At 36.2% G+C, this 23,333-nt stretch overlaps 5 protein-coding genes and 1 long non-coding RNA gene across 8 annotated transcripts in view; 1 reads left to right on the top strand and 5 right to left on the bottom strand.

Moving 5' to 3' along the window:
• LOC110378065 (breast cancer anti-estrogen resistance protein 1) overlaps positions 1 to 2,812 on the bottom strand; it is a 58,248-nt gene extending 55,436 nt beyond the window's left edge. Inside the window, exon 1 of one of the 2 annotated variants that reach the window (XM_049850940.2) lies at positions 2,613 to 2,812. In XM_049850940.2, coding sequence (XP_049706897.1) covers positions 2,613 to 2,666 — 54 coding nt within the window. In that variant the 5' untranslated portion in view covers positions 2,667 to 2,812. Of the gene's footprint in view, positions 1 to 160; positions 696 to 2,612 lie in introns of those variants that run through there. The other variant, XM_049850941.2, reaches the window with a different exon arrangement.
• A 759-nt stretch (positions 2,813 to 3,571) lies between these two features.
• Positions 3,572 to 9,190, bottom strand: LOC110378076 (craniofacial development protein 1). Its single transcript, XM_064036831.1, has 4 exons — positions 9,000 to 9,190; positions 5,730 to 6,240; positions 4,647 to 4,833; positions 3,572 to 3,723 (listed from the first exon to the last, which is right to left on the bottom strand). The coding sequence occupies exons 2-4, from the start codon at positions 6,238 to 6,240 to the stop codon at positions 3,630 to 3,632; spliced, it is 792 nt and encodes a 263-aa protein (XP_063892901.1). The 5' UTR covers positions 9,000 to 9,190; the 3' UTR covers positions 3,572 to 3,629.
• Positions 6,726 to 8,953, bottom strand: LOC135117489 (nucleolar GTP-binding protein 2). Its single transcript, XM_064036829.1, has one exon. The coding sequence runs from the start codon at positions 8,810 to 8,812 to the stop codon at positions 6,752 to 6,754; it is 2,061 nt and encodes a 686-aa protein (XP_063892899.1). The 5' UTR covers positions 8,813 to 8,953; the 3' UTR covers positions 6,726 to 6,751.
• A 292-nt stretch (positions 9,191 to 9,482) lies between the features above and the next one.
• Positions 9,483 to 11,932, top strand: LOC110378075 (transmembrane protein 170A). Its single transcript, XM_021337181.3, has one exon. It carries the CDS (start codon positions 9,783 to 9,785, stop codon positions 10,179 to 10,181), a length of 399 nt encoding a protein of 132 aa, XP_021192856.1. The 5' UTR covers positions 9,483 to 9,782; the 3' UTR covers positions 10,182 to 11,932.
• Positions 11,933 to 11,987: 55 nt separating this feature from the next.
• Positions 11,988 to 16,116, bottom strand: LOC110378074 (centrosomal protein of 135 kDa). The gene is made up of 2 exons (XM_021337179.3): positions 12,768 to 16,116; positions 11,988 to 12,672 (listed from the first exon to the last, which is right to left on the bottom strand). Exons 1-2 carry the CDS (start codon positions 15,915 to 15,917, stop codon positions 12,523 to 12,525), a joined length of 3,300 nt encoding a protein of 1,099 aa, XP_021192854.3. The 5' UTR covers positions 15,918 to 16,116; the 3' UTR covers positions 11,988 to 12,522.
• A 5,777-nt stretch (positions 16,117 to 21,893) lies between these two features.
• LOC135117492 (uncharacterized) lies at positions 21,894 to 22,807 on the bottom strand. 2 transcript variants are annotated; one of them, XR_010276938.1, is made up of 4 exons: positions 22,715 to 22,807; positions 22,443 to 22,574; positions 22,219 to 22,357; positions 21,894 to 21,928 (listed from the first exon to the last, which is right to left on the bottom strand). It is a non-coding gene; the product is annotated as an uncharacterized LOC135117492 (long non-coding RNA). The 2 variants fall into 2 exon arrangements; XR_010276937.1 differs by lacking the exon at positions 22,715 to 22,807 and having other exon boundaries at positions 22,443 to 22,707.
• Between the last annotated feature and the right edge of the window lie 526 nt (positions 22,808 to 23,333).

Below are 23,333 nucleotides of genomic sequence, written 5' to 3'. Positions count from 1 at the left end.
CTTATTGACAACCAATATTTTAAACCTTTTGAAAACCCTCTAGACTCATATAATAATAATAAATTCAAGATGAGGTTCCAATTTGCAATGCTGCACAGCCCCTGTCCAGCACACATCGGCACGGCGCGGAGGCATCGTGGAGGAGTGGAGCTGGACTCACCTGCGTGGGGAGCACCGTCTCCCGGCCCAGGGGTATCGACATTTTGCTAGCGGCGCCGCCGGCCGCGCCCCGGCGCCCGCCCGCGCCGCACCATCCACCGACCCGCCACTACGGGCCGCGCGCCCGCTCCCCGGCTCCCACCGACGCTCACCACAAACAAGAAAAACACTTTCCCGATAACGCGATTTTCCACGACTTTACAGGACTCCAGCACCTTAGCTTTGACGTATCTCGAGGACAATTACACACATCACGAATAAATCCTCATTCATACAAGGTAACACTTATAAATAGGTATAACAAATTCGTTGCATATGTATAATCAGAATACGGCAGTGTTTAAAAGCGCGATAATATTCACGCACCGGAGTAACAGGCACCCCGTGTGGCGCGAGTGTGCGACTGGCGCGCCGCCAGCGGCCGCGGCCGTCGCGCGCATCGCTCACCCCGCGCCTTCGCCGAGACCCTTACGCGGCGCGCGATAGGTACGCTCCTCGCGAACACAGCCGTATGGGGTCGCGGCACAGCCTCCTTCATCTCAGTCGGTACGCTCCGAATCCTTACGGCTGATCACATGGACACGTGCCGCGGACACGGGCGTAGTGCGGTTATCGAGCGCGCGTACACATGCGCAGTGGGCAGCACTATCACCGTCGTGGCTCATTCATTTGTACAGGTCTCGCTACGAATAGCGCACACCTGAGCAAATATTATGGAACTGGACGACAATAGATCCGTTGTTTCGAAATGTGCAATTACCGCAGCAACGCAGGCAATCGCAGAGCTTAATTTGTTTGCTTCTTTGAACGTAGATTGACGGAAAATTGGGGCTACATAGAGGCAAAGAATAATAATTTAAATACCTATACAGTATAATTCTAAACTATGTAGTCGAGAGAAGAACTTTTTATCTTATCGTTCCTTATTCCATAATCCCTTTGAGTATCTTCTTTTTAGGATCTTCTAGGTAGGACTAGGCGGAATAAGAACGCACTACCGTGCACCCAAAATCGTTGAGATGAATACTCAATTCATAAAATGGAAACTGCTAAGCGATTAGTTTTCCGTGCGATCTTTACGTCATATTGCATATTTTGGAAGGGTGCAGACTGCAAGGAGTGGACTTGCGTGGGCGCAGCTCGAGGCTATATACCTACTCAATCGGTTCGCCCACTTTTCCTTTCTACTACGTTCACTGTTCCAGATTACGTCATTATCTATACTAGGTATCGGTGTTTAGTTGACTCCTCGTTACCTCCGCTCTATCGAAATGGAAGGGAGGGAGGAGATAACTTGTGTCTTACGTGATAAATAGTAGGGTGCAGGTGAACTATTCTATATAAAAATACAATAGAAATGTGCCAAACAGGTTCCTACCTCCACTCTGTCTGTAGCAGGTACCTACTTATCTATTTCTAAGATTTTTTTGCTGATCGTACTCGGCAGCATTTTCACTGTTTCCTTACTATACTAAACTAATATTATAAAGCTGAAGCGTTTGTTTGTTTGACACGCTATTCCATATTAGCATTAGATAGTTCGTTTTATCCGAGTGAAGGTACGGAAATTTTCGGATTATTTTCGGAAGGCGGTCGAACCTCTGGCAGAAGTTAGATAAGTTAAGTATAAAATTTTTAAACATTAGGTTCCCCTGTAGTAACAAATCAGTGTTAACAAAACAAATGAGGTCCACGTTCACCGGTAGTGAACTTGGGCATAAAGGTGGTAAGTACCTATAGACAATGTTCACCGCAGTCAACTAGCAGCAAGTGGACTAGATTTAAACCGTTAAACGAAAAGTAATGATGTGTTGTTTTAGAAAAAGTTTTGTAGAAGAAAAAACACTAATGCAATTAATGCCAAACCCTCTCTGTGTGTCCGCTCTCTACCATCCTATTAAGTTTTGTAACGCCACGTTTAAACTAGGATGCAACTCAATTATCGAAATGATACCTATTTAGCAAAGTTTATAGTGGGTGCTGCGAGGCTGTAAATGCAGACTAATGATTGTAATTTGAATGTGTGAATGTACTGATGACCTAATTTGGGCAACTTAATACGTAGGTATCTAACCAACACATATTGTACAATTATATCTTACTACCAAATTAAGGACTTGTTTATAACTAAATATATTTCCTCTATCAAGCATTTAGCAGGTATGACGTAATTTATTGCAAATGGATTTCACTGCCAACCTTTGTTGCCAACTAGGTAACACTTAGTTGAACTATCTACTTAAAGTGGCTTGTTTCATTTGTGTTTTCAAAAGTTGGCCCATAAAGTTTTAAGAGCTTAGAAACAGAGAAAAGCTTAAAGCTTGCTGCAGTTGCTTTGGCAGACTAGCAGGCGCGTATTAGCCTAAAAACATATTTATTTTAGAGATAGTTAAGAGTTTCTTGCTATTCTTGTTCTGAGTAATTCAGAAGACTTATCCCAAAATTAAACTTACCTGTACTCCCTGCATTCCTCCATCATACATAGTCCATCTGCCGTACGTCGTCATTGTGAAAGGGCAAGCACTTCACTTTACACCAATTTCTAATTTAAACTTTGTTCAAACCCAACTCCAACTGCACTTGAAGTCTGAACTGCAATTAACACTTAAAAAAGACCGTTGTTCATGAACGCGCCACGGCCGCAAACTCGGTACTGAGGACTGACTATTGAGCTATGTGACACTGCGGCCTCGACAAATAAACTGTTTAGTGCTTGATTAGCACAAGTCACAACGTGTGCAAATCGTTCCAAGTAACAGCGCAGCCACAAATTGAAATTGATTGTCCGTTCTGTCGTACTCATTGACGTGATTGAGTAGAATGGATGAAATGGTCCTTGCGGGGCAGTTTGTTACCATTAAGAAGCCACAGCCGATGCACCTCGATACATTGTTCAATTACTGTGAGAGTGCCGTGCCGTCAAACGCACATATTTTCACGTAGTTTGGTACCTGTGTTTTGCTTTGTGTGCCAATGTTTTGTTATTAATTGGCAAAAGGAATGTGGGGCATCAACAACAAGTGTAATAATATACGAAGTATCGACTTGAATAATAATTAAAATATCTGTATTTAGGTTTTAAAAAATTTAAACAAATAATTTTTTACAGGTGTTTATTAAAAAAATCTTGCTTATAAAGATACCTGTTTTTCAAACTTGGTAGTCGCCAAATGAAATGTTTCGATCCAATTTATACACGAGTGAATCTGAATGAAGGCAAAGTCGTAACTTTGCCATAAATAAGACATTTGCTCAAGGCTGTCCTAATGAAATCGACGAACAGTGAACAATAAATCCATCAGGTTATTGTAGGAACGAACACCTAATACAAAGATAAATAAAATATCTCCAATATGAAAACGACAGTAATTTTCCGGGAGACTATAATAATGGTCAATAATAAAATGATTAATAGGCTTATTAGATATTTAATAGTGAAGATTATGGCTCATTAACATTGTTCTATAATTTTATCGATTGCTGCGACGATTGAGACGCATATCTCTTTCGATCTCGTACTGTCGAACATCTGCGCGTTCCAAAAAATCTCGTTTGTCCAAATAGCTGAAAAAAGCAAACATTATTGTAAAAGGTTGGAGAAGGAATGTCTATGCTATATCTAGCTATTGTCTATGCTCTGCATGGTGTATATTCTATCACCAACCACTTTCACACTAGCAGATTTTTCGCACGGTTTTTCTGTTGCGTGGTTAAATGTCATTTTTGCAACGGTCAATTGTTGCGTAAGAACTGAATGTTGGCGTTCGGAAAATACGCTGGTGCGAAAGCGCTGCTATTCTATTTTAGATCAGCATTATACATAAACACACAAAATGCGAATTACCTAGCATGACTCACAAGTAAGCAAAACAAAATAATCTTACAAGGAAGATTATTTTTACAAAGCAGATATATAACATGTAGAATTGTCGATAGTCTAATCTGTAATTATATAAACGTATATTGGAATCTCCGAAGGTCGCAACCACAAACTGATTGGTCAAATCTATACTAATATTATAAAGCTGAAGAGTTTGTTTGTTTGAACGCGCTAATCTCAAGAACTACTGGACCGATTTGAAAAATTCTTTCAGTGTTAGATAGCCCATTTATCGAGGAAGGCTATACTTTTTATCCGGGTTCGTGCCGTGGTTCCTACGGGATGCGGGTGAAACCACTGACAGAAGCTAGTCATATCATAAAAATGTATTTCGAATATGTACAAAATAATTTAGAAATGATTATTCACTGGATATAGTTTCATCTTCAATACTCTTCTTACATCTATTCCAATTAGTTCTAGATAATTTCATAACCACAAGATTTCGACCAAAAACAGATGATTTCACCACCCCACGAATAATCAATCAATTCACAGAATTGTCATTGACATAAAACCTATAAAAATCCTCCTTTCAAATACCTTTAATTCCCGCGCAATTATAAAAACAAAATGGGGTCATAGCTTAGTTAAGTGGCCAACATACCCGTTTCTCCCTTTGTTGTGGCTTTGTATTTCTTCTTCAAGACCTTCCTCTTGCTTGTAAGTAGACCAGTCGAGCTTGGACTTCTCTAACGTGGAGAGCTTGTTCTTTTTGTTGATCTGGCCCAGGATGCCTGATAGACCGGTTCCTCCTAACGCTCGACTGCGGGACGGGCCTTCCAGTTTGCTTCCTAAAAATCATCAAATAACAGTATGCATCAAAATCAAATAGTATATATTTAGAAAGAAAACTCATAGTCTCACTAATTTTAAACTGATATCTCTATGGAATTTGGAGTGGCGGTAAGGAGGATAAAGAATATGTCCAGGACCAAATATTGACATTATTTCAACGCAAAAATACGAGTACAGTAATTTTGACCCACTTTTCTGAAGTTACTGTATTTCGTCTGGATTAAATTACCTACATCAAACCCTTTCTAACTTTATTTCAACCTTTCCTATTCCTGAAAGGTTGAAATAGAGTTAAGAAGGGTACCGAACTAGTTATCCTACGGAACATGCCTAGAGATAACTAGTTTTTATAAAGAAAGTACATGAAACAACATCCAATCTTAACTCCAATCAGTTTTAAATACATTGATATAAACTTAGTTGAAACTCGATCGAACTAAAATCTACTTTGAAATACAAAAGTCGATGCAAAGCTTAGTGATTTAAAAGTTTTAATGGAAATCGGTTCGCTGACTTGGCATTGTGCATAATTTCAAGTTTTTCTTGGCAGCTTGCTACACGTCGCTGCCAGCGGCAACTAAGTTCGAAAGAATAAGATGCAGGGGGAATAACTTGGAAAATAGGTGAGAGAAGGTAGAAGGTATACCTCGGTATAATGTACTTTGTACAAAAATATAATGAAATGTTATATTACTATTTTTTTCTCCTGCAGGCAAGCTAATTAGGAACATTGGTCTAACAGAAGTGGCAACTAACCACACTTCCTGAATTCAATAGAAAAATCATAATTAAATAAGACTGTCCGAATTAGGTCGAACACAGGATTCAGACAGGGTCGAACAGAGGACAAAGCAGCAGCGATCATCAACTTTTTAACGAATAAATTGCGTACCTGCAGCAGGACTATCAGCGGTCTTAATCCTTTCTTTGATCGTATTATTTTCCACAACGATAGTTTCACCTGCAAACTCGAATATTCTCTTCTCTCTAGCTTGATCGTCATTACTTTTGGCTGTCGGAACTTCTGGCTTACTGACTACGGGTTTGGTGGGAGTGTTAACGCTAGTGCTGGTTACAGTGGAGGTAGGTTTGGGTTTTGTATCAGTTCCTTCCAGAAACTTCGCCCATAAGTCGTCTTCTTTTTTCTTTTCTTCTTCTGGATTTTGTACCGGCTCGCTTTCTTCTATTTCCCTTGCTGGAGACTCTTCTTTCTCTTGTGCGCCATTTCTTGTTTTGCGTTTCTTTGTGCCTTTTGTTTCTGTAACATTTTTCCGTTTCTTTGCTTTCTGTTCTAGTTCTTTTTCGAACTGTAAGTCTGTCTCTTCATTGGCTGATTCTTCTTCGGATACTTTCTCAGGCTCTCCCGGTACGTAATCCTCATCGCTCTCGCTGCCTGACGACATCTGAAAAACAATTGATAAGAGTCTATCAGTACAATCCGGTTCTTTCATTGATTCAGTATAGCCAATATTTATTTTAGTATGTATAGTGTACACTAATTACCTTTTATAATCCTTTTTTATAGTGCAAAAAAATGTTACAATTTGTAGTAATCGAGTCTAGCATTAAACAGAAAAAAGTATATTTATTTTGTTAATCAAATTATTTAAATATTAAATGATGTATTCCACTGGGTGAGTAGTGCAGCTGGCAGCTACAATGTCAGTATCATATTTTTTATTACTCCTTGAGGGTTTTGATACTTTCATCAAATATGGTAGGCTAATTTAAAATACTTTCATAATTTATTTTTAATTAATGATATTAATGTAATCAAAATATGCAGGCAATATAATTTATCAATACCGCTATAAAAAATAACAAGTCTATGCATGTGAAGTAATTATAATAATTATATCTGTAAAGGGTATAAATGAAACCAATTGAGTAAATAATCCAATAAATTTATTAATTTCAAACATGTGGCTTTTTGGACCTATTCCTGTTTTTGACATTAGATACTTCGTAGAAGTTGCTTCCAGTTTTGGTGCGTTTTTGTGCTCTTTCCAAGGCGCGCCTTGCTTTTGCTGTCAATTTCTTAACACCAGTGTCTTTTCCACCTGCCTTGCGTTTCTTGCCAGCTTGTTTAATTTCTTCGACTGTGAACTCTCCACTTGCAGCCTCAAGTTTCTTACGTTTCAGTTCCTTTACTGTTTCTGCATCATGTGTCAGGTAATCTTCTACATCACTACAATTGTTTTCGTCTTCACTATAAAAGTCACTAATATCTGACGAGTCAGGGTCCTCAACATTATTGTCGCCATTAACGCTTTTAGATTCATCATTCTCATTTTCATCATCTATTCCTTGAAGCTCTTTAGGTATTTCCAATTTCTCAAGTGGCTTAACATCATCATCATTATCAAATTGAAGGCCAACCCTAATTTTAGCAAAGTCTTGAGCAACAATGAGTTTATTGATGTAAACTGGTTTATCTGGATTATCTTCAGTTTCTTGATCTGCGTCTTCTTTTGTCTCTGCAACAGCACCTTCTTTATTTTCATCTGCATTAGGCGTTTTACTTTCAGGCTCATCCTCTTTCTGCTGCTTTGAAAGTGGCACTTCAAAACCTTCTGGTGCCACATAAAATGGAAGTTTACCTCTTTGCCAATCATTAAGAACCATCCGGGCAACCTGGCTGACATCAGGCTCTCCCTTCTTTAACAACTTTCCTGTCCTTGCAGCTAGTTTCTCCAGGAATTCAGTAGCAGTATCCCAAGCATCTACTTTGTAGGTTTTAACTAAATATTCTTTCCTTACTCTCTTGATCACTTCTTCAATGTAATCTTCAGGATTTTGAACTAATTCAACCCTTACTACTCCTTTGAGAACTTTCTCTGTGTCTGTTTCAGCAGAAGGATAAACAATACCAGGGCAATCAATTAAAAATATTCTCCTCATCAAGGTGATATACTGCCACACCTTAGTTTCACCAGCAATAGGAGCTACCTTACATACTTTCTTTGATCGCAAAGTATTAATGACAGATGATTTACCAACATTGGGGTACCCAATCAATCCCACACTGATTTGTTTCTTATCAATATGCAATTTAGCAAACTGACGCAAAAGGTTAATGAGTGAGCCTTTTCCAAAGGGATGTGTCATTGAAGCATGGAAGGCAATGGTTGGGTATTCAGCACTAAGAATAGCCACCCAGCGCTGTGTCACCCAGTTAGGTACTAAATCAACTTTGTTTAAAATGAATATGAGATGCTTGTGCTTCTTTTCATCTCGGAGGAATTTCTCCACATAAGGCGAACGGGTACCCATGGGGTCTCGAGCATCCAGCACTTGTAAAAGCACATCGGAAGAGTCAATTACTTTGTACAACTCATTCCAAATCCTCCTGCTCATTCCAGCTCCAAATACCCAGTCTCTCTGTCCCTCTTTGACTCCTGTGTCTTCACGAACCCTGTCTATATCTTTACTTTCATCATAATTTTCAATGTTTTCCTCTACAGCCTTTGACAATGTATTTAAGTCGCTAAACTTTAAATTAACACGCTTCCTTTGTTTCTTTGGTCCAAATGTTTTGTCAAATCCCTCTGTGTCAAGCAAATGTACTCTAGCATTTTTAGCCTTCTCATTGAGCAGTGTGATAGGCAAATTGGTAGGTTTCATTATCACTTGGTAAGGGTTTCTTACAGCAGCTCCAAATTCATCCTGGAATTTCTGTAGAGCATTCTGCGAGATCACGCGTGAATTACCGAACCACTTTTGACTGGGTTCCACACGAGCCTGTGTTCCTGATGGCAACCAACCTTGAAATGGTGCAGGTGTTAAAATTTTTCCAGTTTTGTCCCTCTTCGCTTTGAAATTCCTGTACATCTGAAGCCTTTTGATAGTTGCTTTGGTCCTGGGCTTTGCAACTCCTTTTAATCCTTCAGTCGGTCTATCTGGGTTCATGGAATGTGCACCTTTATTGAACCCTTGTTTCCGGGGGGCACCCGGTGCTGAACGTACTTTCCCCATCGCAACGTTAAATTATACACTACTCAGAAGTAACAAAATACATAAAACAGTACGAATCACGCGGTGTACGCAGGAAAGAAATGTTTAGGTTATCAACACTCGCGGAATGCTGGCTTTGCTGTCAAACAGCAATGCACGAACTTCGTGGTAGTTAACAGAAAGGAAGGAACTTTTAAAAAATACTTACGATTTAAAAGGTGGTAATGACTGCTTCCCTGTTGATCAATCAATTATTGAAAATAAGTCTTATATTTCAAATGTATCTTACTACCTTTCTATTCTTTAATTGTTTCAAAACTTCGAAAAGTCTCCGATGACACTTAACAATAGGTTTTGCTTTTTTGTTTACCTGTGTCTCACTTCATTTTGAACTTCGATATCGATCACGACAGATTAAAAATTCTTTCGCTTATGGCAATACTGAAATCATAAAGTAATTCAAGGTAGTGATGTCCATTTCCTCTGAAAAACTTTTTAGTAAAATAAAGCCCTAACAAGTAAGAGCTTTCCATCTGAACACAATCATGGATTATCCATACGAAGTAATTATGCAACCATGAACACAACACATAATTTTCTGCATTCATAGAGATTTAAATTATAGGATGAATTAGTAAATTACGGCTGCAAAAATGTTTTTTATTACAAAAATAAAAAAATAAGATGACGTCAATGTCAAATCAAATCAAAATGTCAGCTTTGATTATCTGAATCAGACGATCTGCCGTTTTATTAATTATCAAATAAACATGAATACCTAGTTCTAGAATCGTAAGCATTAACAATATAGAGATAATGAACTGTAGTAGCCTAATATTCATATTCGCCTAATTGATTAAACACTTATAATGTTTGCAGTGTAGTGTTTAGCATAACAAACCATTTGAAAGAGTAACATCGTCTCGCAAGGAAATTTCGATAATAATAAAACTGCCCCGATGCCTGTAAGCTTTAAAAACCGAAAGACAACATGTATGACATGTTGTCCGAGTTTCGAGTATCGGAATTTGATTCTTTCGTGGATATACTGAAATTGACTCCTGGTGACCCTTTAAATACGTTTGGTGAGATGTGGTACCCCGTGTTCCTGTGGTCGTTGTTCTCTTCGGTGTTTGTGCATACGTGTGCGGCGCTCGTCGCCTTCGGAACTTTAAGGAAGCACAAGTACGGAAAGTTCTTCCCTGTGTTGTTGATTGTGATGGGTGTAGTGAGTCCTGTGACTTCAGGCGTCGCCACTAGTGCCGCAGTCGCGTTCATATACCGCGCCGCGAACCTTACCATGCCCCCTATACATGCAATGATCTGGGGCATCGGACAGACTGTACTGGGAGCAGGGATGGGTTTCACAAGGATTCTGGCTACTTTGTAATAAACAAGTTATCTTTAGCTAATTACATCACAGTATATGAACAATATGATTGCAAATGAAATAAATTCTGAGTCAATTAAAATAGAGTAATGATAATGGGAATGTAGTGAAAGGAAAGGTGCTGTATTTTGATGCATTACTTCCCTGTTATACTTAGTTTACAACTAGACTAGTTGGTATGGTACCCCCAATAGTAAATACTCATTTAATCTGCTGTAAATATATATTCCTTATTATATATATGTAGCGGCATATATTACACAATGTGCTTAATTTTTGTATATTAACTAACATCATGTCTCACCTATTTGTATAAATAACTTAAAAGTTAAAAAATAGGAGGTTTGTCATGAATGTAACTATGCAATAAAATAATGAATTGTTTTATAGAATGTAAATATGTGCCTACCTATAAAATATAATGACTGATGTTTCACAAAAAAATACATATTTCTAGAATTAGTTTTTCTACTTAAAAATATGCAAAGATAATAAAATCTAGTGGCAATGGTATTATTCGACGAATCCTAGATAATGTTTCATATCCTTATGTAAATGATAAGTTGTATGTAAATGATGAGTCAGTTCATTTCATTTAGTATCATATAAAATGTAATGCATTCCATGTAAAAATTGTATCTAAAAATGTATTATTTGTCATGTTATTGTTTAAAGAGTATAATTGACACTAATTTAATTGCTCATTATAAATTAATGTGACTTATTAGGCCCACCGACACCACAGTTTCATTCTTTTACAGCGTGAGTATGTTAGTTTTAGCAATTTATGTATTTACACACTTACAAATATTTTGCACCTATAATGCACAAAACTGCATATCTATCCCAGATATGAGTCATATTTCATAATCATGTGTTTAAAAACTGACTATTCTTGCAGTACTGCATAAATATTTTCAACAATAATGAAATCCATATCTGGTTAAGTACTTATGTGTCTGTACATAATATTTACATTAACTGAGACAATTTGTTTATTACCGAATGAATTATTTATTTATTACAAACAATATTTGTAAGTTGATTTAGAATATAATGAGTTAACTACCTACTCCAATGAATTCTGGTGTTGTAAAGGCTGCTTAATTCCTAAATTATAGGATTATGTAAGATTTATTTAACTTTTACTATTTAAAATCTGATATTTATTCAAATTAATTTATGTAATGCATTGTAAATTACTACATTTTAATTGATATGTAAAAATAGCCATAAAATGTAGATGACACATGTGTACCTTACCTACCCTAATTGATGAGCATTATTTTTGTTTAATGCATACTATCTGACTATGGTGATCTATGTTTAAATAGTACTTTGAATTATATTTTTGTGGTTTTGGTCTAATGTGGCTATATGAAGATTGTGATAAAATGCATATGTGTGACAATTAAAACATAATATACTAAATTATAATAACTGCTTTAATTGGTACAATTATAAATGTGGTAAGGATTAAAATATTGCTGTACCTAATTGTATACTAATGTATGTAGCAATAAGGATACTGCTTGTCTGTAAAAGCCACAGTGTATGCCTGCAATGTTTTAACTGAATTATTTCATGTTTGTACTTATTAAGTACAAATAAATATCAATATGTAGAGCAACACTTTAAAACGCAAAGCTAGTGTGATGTTGTAAATAGATAATGTAGAGGAATATTGGAAAAGTATAAATCCTTTTCTGTACTTCAATATAATCCAAAGGAAATAAATGGTTTGGATATAATTTGTGGCACTTTTATTATAAAAAATCCTATATTTTTGAGAAATAAAACTTAACATAGAATACATCAAGTCCATATATTAGGTCTTTATAATTATGTACAAATTAATTCTACATATAATAATGAACACAAACAATTCATTTGTTACAAATTCAACATCACCAAAGACAATATTATTATTATATAATAAGACTAGCTTTTGCCCGCGACTTCGTTCGCATGGAATAGTGACTTCCGGCATATTTTTGGTTTGACCAATAGATGGCGCTATATGTCCGGAATAAATCTTATTTTTTATTTTTATATATTTTTTTTGAAATAAAAACTATCCTATGTCCTTTCTCAAGTTCCAAACTATGTCTGTACCAAATTTCACACAAATCGGTTCAGTAGTTTAGGCGTGAAGAAAAGACAGACAGACAGACAGAGTTACTTTCACATTTATAATATTAGTTAGGATTAATTTCTATATTCAACTAGATTGATAAGTATTGCATACTTTAGTATACACAATACATTTCAACATACATTATTATTAGTATACCTTACCCTGTGTGTAAGAAATGTTCCAAGAACTTGTAATTTCATAACATTACAGAGTGCTGCTACTGTGAGAATACTTTGTAAACCTTTTCTGGATGCTCTCAAAATTAGTTTCTTCATCATCCTCATTACTGCCCTCCTGGATCTCGTCAAGCATAATCGGTGGTAGTTCAAATTCAACATCTTCCACTAAAGTAGACTGAAAAAAAAAATAAAAAAAAAACATAAATTGCTAACAAACACAAAAAAAGATTGGACAAATAAAAATTAAATTAATTGTTTAAAATAAATCACCTCTCGATGTTCTTCATCTCTTTTGGTTAATCTATTGACACTCTCTTGCAAAGATTTAGTTTCTGAGGTAGCATCTTGCAATACTAACTTGAGCTCTACTATCTCTTTTCTAGCATTTGATAACAACTTCTCTGTTGTAGCCAAGTTTTGTTTCATCTCTTCATTTTCTATTTCAAGCTTGGTCTTCCTATTAGAAAGACTTTTTATTCTATTCTCATAAAGCTTTAACTCTGAATCTGCTTCATTAATTCCTTTACTTGTGTTTAATTTCTCAGATTGCAAATTACTGCACATTTGTTTCAAATAAGAAATGTTTTGCTCAAGTATAGTTTTCTCTTCAGCCATGAGTTTGACTTCATTTTCCAATGAATTTATTTTACACTGCAAAGTAGCTATACGAGATGCTTGTGTCTCAATTATATTGTCCTTGTCATGTAGTTTAGCCTCCAAGCCTTGGATCCTGCTAGTTGAGGTTTGCAACTGTACTGTTTTAGAAGCTGACTCACTTTCAAGAGAGTGATTTGTATTTTCTAAAATATTAGCTTCTACTGAGAGGCTAGCAAAATGTTCTAACATATCAGACCTTTCAGCTTCTTTTTGCGATAATAACTCTTCAATACGCCTGACTTCAGCAACATAGTGCTGCAGTTGTTGTTTTAAGCCTTCTACTTCTTTTCGCGATTTTTCATGCTCTATCTTTGTAAGTTTTAGTGCACCATTAGCATCAGCTAAACTATTTTGCAGGTGCTTATTTTCCATAACAGCAGTGTCAAGTTGTTTGTTCAGTCTTAAAATTTCACCATTAAGGAATGTAATTTGTGTTTCATTATCAGCTAATTTGTGTTCTGACACTTTGTTAGCATTTATTTTTCTATTCAAATCTGAGATTTCATTTTCTAATTTACTTATATTATATGTCTGAGATTTAATCTTTTGTTCCAGCGAACATATAGTTTCAGTTTTGTGATCCAGTTCCATTACCAATTTATCTCTTTCCTGATCAACTTTTCTGATGTTCTCAATAAGATTTGATTTGTCATTCCTTACGCTTGTCATTTCAGATTGTAAGTCTTTGCACTTCTTTTCCAGGGACTCTATCTTGTCATTAGCTAAACTAAGTTTCTTCTGTACACTCAGAAGCTCATTTTGTAACTCGTGACCACTCCTTTCTGTTTCAATCTGAATATTTTTTATTTGACTTGAAAGTGTTTTCTCTTTAATAACATCTGATTGCAGTTTCTTCAACTGATCTCTCAAGAAATTACATTCGTCCTTAAGATGTTCTGTAGAAGCTTTGCCATTTCTACTGGTCATTTTATAAGAACAGTTTTCTTCTTCCAGATGTTCTATCTCTTTCTGTTTAAATACTAAATCCATTTTCAATTTTTCTGACAATTCCAGGGCTTCTTTATATCTCAAATTATATTCTTGTTTATCTTTCTTCAGTAACTGAATTTGATTCAACAATTCATTTATTTGATCTTTGAGTTTTTGAATATCATTTCTGACGAAATCACCTCTGTCACTGCTGTGTTGCTGTGCTTGTGCAGTTGCTGAGTTCAAATTCTTGTATTGACTCAGTTGCTTACTTAGAAGTATGTTTTCTTTTGACAATTCAGCATTTTCTACATTCAACTGACTAATAACATCTTTGAAATTTTGTTTACTATTCTCCTCCATATAACATGTTTTCCTTTTCAATTCATCAATTTCTTTTCTTAACATCAATATTTTCTGCTCTTTCTCACATAGTTGAGTATGTAAATCTCTTATAAATGCATTCTCTTTTGAACTGTTTATTCTAGAACTATCTCTATCTTTACATTTCAACATATGCTGATTAAAGGAATTCATGATTTCAGCCATCTTTTCTTGGACACTATTAATATGAATCTCATATTTATTTCTTTCATCTCTTAAGAGTTTCTGTAATTCACTTTTAGTTGGACAGTTTACTTTGTCTTTACTGCGTCCAAGTGTATCACTCACTTCTGATGGAGTCCTGACTTGAGGCAATTTTACAATCTTATCTTGTAAATTCTTATTAAGACTTATCAGATCTTTGATCTCATTTTGTAATGATTCATTTTCTTTTAGGGCTAATGCTAATTCTTCCTGTAATTTGTTTATTCTGGGTGTATTTTCTTTGAGCTGATACTCTGTAAGTTGACTTTCCAACGTTGTATTTCTGGACTCCAAGCCTTCTACTCTCTTTTGCAAGAAGTTAACTTCATTTGTCATTGAAGCTAGTCTCTTATTACAATCTTCTTCCACTTTCAAAGCTAATGTATCTACTTTTTGTAATTCTTCTTGTAAATTTTTATTTTTGTCTGCAAGAGTTAATGCTCGCAGCATTGCTTCATGTTGTTTCTCTAAACCATTATCAATTTCTTTCTTCAGTAGATCATTAGCTGATTCTAGTTCTCGTAAATCTTTCATTAAGTTTTGGATTCTTTCATTGGAGCTAATGTTACAACATTCTCTGCTTATAGCAGTTAAGGGCCTGCCGCCCTCTAATAACATATTAAGGCGCATTATTTCATCATCCCTATTCTCTACTTGACTTTTAAGCACCATTATTTCATCACAATATGCATCATTCTTCTCTTCAAGGGACTGAATCTTTTGTGTCAATTCTGTGAGGTCTTTATCACTGCTGGAACTCCTTTTTTCACTACATATGCATGTTCTGGACGAACCAACTTCCGCATCTCTTCTCCTACTTTTGTTGCGACTACTTAAAGTGTCAGCACACAATCCTCTCAGGCTTAGGTCTCTTAGATCATGTTGTAATTTACTAATAGTTAAATCTTTTTTTATAAGCTCTTCAGACAAATTCTTTAATTTTCTCTTGGACTCTTTTCTCTCTTTGAGGCTTTCTTCCGACAATTTCATAATCTCTTTGTGAAGACGATTGTTTTCCTGTATTAACTTAGCATTATCACATTTGTAAGGCTCAGCTTCCATCATCAGAGAATCACGCTGCATTAAAGCTTCTTTCGATAAATCCATGTAGTGTTGCAAACTGCGTGTGGTTTGCAAAAGGTCTGCTAGTATACATTCTACCAAGGGTACAGCGTCTATCGGTAATGTTATGTTATAACCGAGATCCTCTAGCTTACGCTTGAGGGTAAAGTATGCTTCCCCCATTTTGCAATATTGTCACTTCGCACTGTTTACTTTGAACGAAGTGCTATGACGTAAACGGAATGTTTTGTGTCATGAGACATATTGTTATAATGAAACATTTACAAAATTCTACAAACAATCGTCGGATCAACAATTTTTAAGATTTGTTTTGCTTTTTGACTTTTTGATTTTGAGTGATTTGACTTTGACGTTTCGCTTGTTTGGTTGGCATTTTACCATAAAATTCATATGCATTTTTTTTATAGTTTCAATAATGATTCACAGTAAATTATCATTAAAAACTTAAACTGTCATTACTGTCTCTATGGTTATGAAAAAGGCGGGAAAACCATTGTAGTGGAAAGGCGCGCTTTTTGATTTTGAAGCAAATTAAAATTAAAATATTAGGTTTTTTCGGGACTATATTTGTAAATAATAGTGTGAATACAGTGTAAATAAATAGTTTTAAATAAATAAATAGTTGTAAATATGGGGAAGAAGAGGCGGCGGAAGGATAATCTCATAGATGTCCCTCCAGACGTGAATCGGCCTGAGTCCCAGTCCACAGATTCGGACTCTGAACTTTCGGTGGTGTCGGCATGCTCCAACTCGAAAGTTGAGGAGTCTAAAGATAAATATGCCATTTATAAAGTCAAAGGCTACGCCCGGAAGTATCCGGAAGACTGTAAGAAGGCGGAGTTGGTTGTCTTCCTAAACCATATTGACGAAGGCAGGACATTTACTGATAAAGACCGTATGGCTCTATCTAAGGGCATACGGGAGCATGGTGTGTCTGGTGTGATGCACTTGCGAAGCATTAATAGATACAAGGTTGGCGTCACTTTCGACTTACCGAACAACGCAAATATGTTCCTGAAGAACAAAAAACTGCTGGAGCAATTATCGCTCAGAGCGTCTATTCCTGCTGGTGATACCGAGGTCACTGGGGTACTCACCTCAGTACCAGTTGATATGGCAAATAAAGAAATTTTTTCGTTGATTGGTAGTTCAAAAAATGTCATCCAGGTAAGGCGTTTCATGCGCAGGGTAAGAGGTGTTGGAGGTAAGTTCTCTTTCGTTCCTACGCAGGCAGTAGCGGTTACTTTTGCCTCAACCATCTTACCGCAGTACATATATTTGGATTCTTGGCGGCATGAGGTAAATAAATATATCCCTCCTGTTAAGCAATGCCTTAAATGCATGCGATATGGGCATATCGCCAAATTTTGTAAAAACTCGGAAGTCTGCTCGATCTGTTCTGAGCAACACAATTTTAAAAAATGTAACGTTGCTCCGCAGGATGCCAAATGTGCAAATTGCAAGGGCAATCACATTGCAATATCTTCAGCTTGTCCAATTAAAAAACAGCAGGTAGAGGAAAATAAAATAAAATCTCGAAACGCCACTTATTCAGACCTTTTTAATGTGAATTCATTCCCAGCTCTAACGGCACGCAATATTGACACGCAAATAAATAATCTTATGAAATCAGACAAATTTATAAATACATTAGTGGAAACACTTACGAAAATATTAAGCAATAAACAAACACCCATTAATTCAATGTCGATTAAAGAAGCTCTCAAATCAACTTTATGTGATAAATTTTCTTCTGCCTGTTAATGGATATTTCGGAATTGAATATTGTCCAATGGAATGCACAAAGCTTAAATAGTAACAAACATATATTTATTGACTTTCTTTATAGACACAATATTCATCTGGCAATCATTAGTGAAACGTGGTTAAAACCGCAACACGATTTTAAAATTAAACATTATAATATTGAAAGAAATGATATTGGTAACAAACATAATGGCGTTGCAATAATCATTCATAAAAGTATTAATTATACTCAAATTAAAACCTTCTGTGATAACTCATTACAAAATATTTGTGTTAAAATAAAAGTAAATAACAAAGAGTTATGTATAGTCAGTCTTTATAGTCCTTTGAATTGTAATCCGCAATTCTCAAAGGAAAAATTGGATCTATTAATAAAATCTATTCCTGAACCTTTCATATTGGCTGGTGATTTTAATGCTCATCACACATCTTGGGGCTGTGGCTCGGACTCTGTGCGTGGGCGCAGTATTCTACAGGTTATTGATGATAATAATTTGGTTCTGCTCAATGATGGTCAACCAACTACTGTTGGCTCCTTGACTTGGCGTCCTAATGCGTTGGATTTGACATTAGTTTCATCATCTTTAGCGCTGAATTGTGAATGGAACGTACATGATTGTCCTCTTGGTAGCAGTTATCACATCCCTGTAATCATAAAAGCAGTGATTAGCAATAATAGTTACATTAACAACAGTCATTATTCTTCTAATGTTGAGCATTTGCCTGTTTATCCAAATTACAAATTGGTAGATTGGAAGAGATATACCAGTAGTGTTGATGAATTGCTATACGATTTTGAAATCGACAGTTTATGTATTACTGACACATATCTTAGATTTTGTAGCATTTTGCGTACAGCAGCCGCCAATTCTATAGTCAGTTCTGCACATTCTTCCAATAGATCTTGTTGCATTAGAAGTAATAAGCGACCTTCGCTTCCTTGGTGGAATCAAAAGTGCGCGGAAGCTGTAATAAACTTCAGAAACGCATATGTGGAATTTAAAAATAATCCATCCGAAGAAACTTATTTGCAATTTAAAAGGTTACGGGCAGTTAAAAAACTGGTTTTAAAAACGGAAAGGCAAAAAAGTTGGTTTTCCCTTTGTGAAACTTTTAATAGATCTACACCGATATCAATAATATGGAAATTTATGCGCAAATATAATAAAACATACAATGTCAGTGGTCATGAAGACGATACATGGATTTTAGATTTTCTTAAAAAATATACACCAGATTTTGTCCCATCAAGTGCAAAAATTTTCACTTCTGGTTGTAATTCTAGTAATTGCTACATGCTTGATCCCTTTACATTGCAAGAGTTGATGGCGGCTATAACTTCCAGGAGAGATACCACATGTGGTCTTGACGGAATGCCGTATATACTTTTCAAAAAACTTAATATTTCAGGTTTAAAATTATTTCTACAAATTTTGAATTTGTTATGGGAAAATGATATTATACCTCATAATTGGAAGGTTGATTGCCTAGTACCCATTCTAAAACCTGATAAAACTAAAATGTGTCCCGATTCTTATCGTCCCATAGCTCTTACTTCTTGTGTTGGTAAATTGTTTGAACAACTGTTAAAACAACGCTTAGAATTTTATATAGAAAAAAATAGTATCTTACCATCAAATCAATTTGGTTTTCGTAGGAATCGTTCCGCTCGTGAAAGTATTTGTCAACTGCAGCTTGATATTTATAAATCCATAACAGCAAATGAAAATCTGGTTGGAGTGTTCTTTGATGTTGCAGGTGCATTTAATAGTGTAAATATAGATATTCTATGTGATGAGTTATCACAGATAGGGATTCCGGGAAAAATCATTAATTGGCTATCAAATTTCCTTAATAATAGGGAAGTATTCGTAAAATTTAATAGGCACCTTTATGGTCCTAGACTATCGGCTAAGGGAGTTTGTCAAGGTGGAATATTGTCACCTTTAATATTTATATTGTATATACATAGATTAAATTTAATTTTAGGGGCTCAAGTTAAAAATCTACAGTTTGCAGATGATCTTGTGGTTTATTCATCTGGGAAGAACATTTCGCAAGTAGTTGAGACAGTCAATGTTGCATTAACACATTTGCACAATTACTTCTCTTACCTTGATCTCACTATCAATCCATTAAAGTCCAAAGTAGTCGTTTTCGGTAAGCGGAACCATAATTTACCCGCTGTGTTGTATCATAATTGTCAGTGGCGGATTAACCCTATAAGCACAACAAGCACGTGCTTGGGGCCCCTGTTCTCCAGGGGCCTCCATCCTCTGCTGGCGTTTCATTTTATACCTACATTTTATCGAGATTCATCCACAATATACCCGAAATCACAAGGCGCGAGCAGTTCGGGAGTGACCCTTCATACACCCCCGCCTCTAAACTTGATTGGTCGCAGTGCTGTTGATTGTTGTACGATCGCAGTGATTTTTTTTTTCAATTGTGCAGTTGTTATACAATTTTTTTTCGGCTTCTACTCATCGTTGGGCAAAGAATTAATAGGCAACGATAGCGTTCCGAAGTCGCTATCGTACAGTCGTTGGGAAGCTCACGCTGTAACTACGAGTGCAATATAACAAACATATCCGAAAATTTTGGATGCTTTAGATCAGTGGTCCTGGGGCACGATTCTCCTAATTTTACTTAAAAACATTCGATTTACGTTCGACTGCGATCCAATCCCGACTCGATTACGATTGAAACGTAAGTGGCATTCCGCTATTTTTTCTTTGAAATAAACGTTTTTATCCTTTTCTGTCATTCAATAATGAATCATTTTGTCTGAAAATGATTAACTATTGTAATATGATTGTAGAGCAAACTACCGTATAGACCAAAATCACCAAAATAGCAGACCAATCGCAAACCAATCAAATGTCAATCGAATACGATTGGTCTTTTATTAGTAGCAGAATGCCCGATATGGTTAAAACTGCTATTACGATCATATTGCGATTCGATTTCTATTAGATTTTGACATTATTAACTAGGAGAATCGGGCCCCTGGTGGTGGTGGGCTGGTGGTGCCTGGAGGCATGCCAAGTGGTCACGGACCACCGGTTAAGTCCGCGGACGTTGTTATCGATCTTACGTTATCCATCTTACTTGTCCAACAGAAAGAAATGAAGGTTTGAAATGTAGCCCTTTTACGAAATTTTAGTTCTGAGTCTTAAAACATAATCAAGATTTCCCGCTCGCTTCGCTCGCGTTTTCAAAAACTATATGTCCTCGTTTTTACATATGTCAACAAATTAAAAGTTAAGTACGTTTGGGCTACATTGTACGTAATTTTGGTTCTGAGTCTATAATAAAAATAATTAAAATTTCGCGCTCGCTTCGCTAGCGTATTCAGAAACTGCGCCTTCGTTTTTGCATTTGTCAACAAACAAAAAATTAAGTACGTTTGGGATAAATTTTACCTCCGTACGAGTCCGAAAAAAAATTCGCGCTCGCTTGGCTCGCGCATTTGAAACTACATGTGCATCACGCTCGCTTCGCTCGGTCAATTTCTTCAACCTTCTATTTCCATTTCAGTAATAGGGGTCTACACAGGCTCTGTGCTTAGGGCCTCGGATACTCTTAATCCGCCACTGATAATTGTGCATTACCCAGCCCTCTTGAAGTTAGATTTTTGGGAGTTATATTTACACACAATTTGTCCTGGAGTAATTACATTAGGAATATTGTTGCCAAAGCAAATAGAGGTTTTAATGTTTTAAAATCCTTGAGTGGAACTTACTGGGGAGCAGACCCAAAAATATTATTATTGTTATATAAATCTTTAGTACGTAGTCACTTTGAATATGGTTTTTATTGCTTTGCTGCAGATTCAAAACATGTAAATAGTTTAAATATTTTGCAAAACAAATGTTTGCGGGTTATTACTGGGGCATTCAGAAGTACTCCTGTGAATGCTTTGCAGATTGAATGTAATGTTGCACCTCTAGCTATTCGTTTTGATTTCTTATTGGAAAGATTCTTTCTGAAGCTTTATAGTGTTTCTGGTAATAGTCTTTTAAACAATGTTGTACATTTAGCTACACATACTACTTTAAAACCTTTTTATATATTACAAAGTCTTAAAAAATTTAAAGCTTTTATTGAAAATATTAACATTCATCAATCAAAACATATCCTGCCTTGTTATGAAGGTTCATTTAGTAGTAAATTTCCAGCTATAACTGTCATTATAAAGAAGAGAAAAGAATTGTCTTCTAAAGAGGATGTGTATAATATGTTGTCAGAGTGGTCAGATCACAAATTTGTATATACTGATGGTTCCAAGAATGATAGAGCGGCTTCTTTTGCTATTTATGAGCCTACTTCAAATATCGGTATAGGCATGAAAATTGACAAAATGCCAGTATTTTACAGCTGAAGCTGTTGCAATCTTGAGTGCACTGAAACATATAAAAAAATCCAATTTAGAGTCTAGTAAATGGGTCATAATAAGTGATAGCATGAGTGTCCTACAAAATATAGCAAATAATAAATTCCATGCTAACACTAACTACATTATTCATCTGATTAAGGAAATGTGGGTACAATTGATTGAGTCAAATATTGAAGTTCAATTTGTATGGGTACCATCTCATATTGGCGTTAAAGGAAATGAAAAGCAGATTATCTTGCCAAAAAATTGTCGAACTAGAGGATTCAATTCCCAGCAGCGATAAAAGTGTTTCCATACCTTACACAGATGTAGTTAGTCTCTTAAGGCAACGCATGTGTGAAGCGTGGGGGAGACATTCATATAATTGTGTGCACAATGAAAATGTGGGTTCATGGTTTAATACTCTCGATGTCCAAGTTAATACTGTACCTTGGTTCTGTAAAAATAACATTTTTTTAAATAGGAAATTTTATTCAATTATTTGTCGTATGCGTTTTGGTCATTGCAGATTAAATTATCACCTTCATCGTCTCAAAATGGTCAGCTCAGCATATTGTGATTATTGTCAATTGCAAAAGGTTCAAACACTACATCACATCTTTTTTGAGTGTTCGTCTTTCAACATTCAGCGCCTTGTGTTGTCGGATGAGCTTCTAAAAATTTACAAAAATCCTGAAATGGTCCCGCTTAGCTTACAGGAGTTGCTTATGAATGCTTCAACTTATATATATTTGTACAGATTCATATTGGAAACAGTTAATGACATTTAAATGTTCATAAAAGTTAGCATTACCTTTGTATATATAATTTATATATAGTTTTTTAAAATATTCTATTATATTTGTCTAATTTATGGTGTATATAAATAAATAATAGCATATGAATAAAAGTCGTGGTGGCCTAGTGGGCAAAGAACCAACCTCTCGAGTATGCGGGCGCGGGTTCGAATCCAGGTCAGGCAAGTACCAATGCAACTTTTCTAAGTTTGTATGTACTTTCTAAGTATATCTTAGACACCAATGGCTGATAAAAAGGTGAAGGAAAACATCTTGAGGAAACCTGGACTATATAGTCTGAAATCACCAACCCGCATTGAGCAAGCGTGGTGATTAATGCTCAATCCTTCTCCGTGTGAGAGGAGGCCTGTGCCCAGCAGTGGGACGATAAATAGGCTGTAACTAACTATATGAATAGGGGAAAAAGGTGAAACCTTTAGGGTCAATTCACACTGAAAGAGCAGCGGCCGGCAGCGGTCGGCAGCGGCCGTAATTGCAAGGGATTGAGCGTGAGCGCGGCGGGCCGCGCGGCGCCGCGCGGCGCCGCATCGCGCCGCGCTCTTACATTTTCCGTGCTCTTACGGCCGCTGCCGGCCGCTGCTCTTTCAGTGTGAATTGACCCTTAAATAACATCAA

This window comes from Helicoverpa armigera, chromosome 11 (genome assembly GCF_030705265.1).
Source record: "Helicoverpa armigera isolate CAAS_96S chromosome 11, ASM3070526v1, whole genome shotgun sequence".
Classification (NCBI taxonomy): Eukaryota; Metazoa; Arthropoda; class Insecta; order Lepidoptera; family Noctuidae; genus Helicoverpa; species Helicoverpa armigera.
This window is presented reverse-complemented; position numbering and strand designations above follow the sequence as displayed.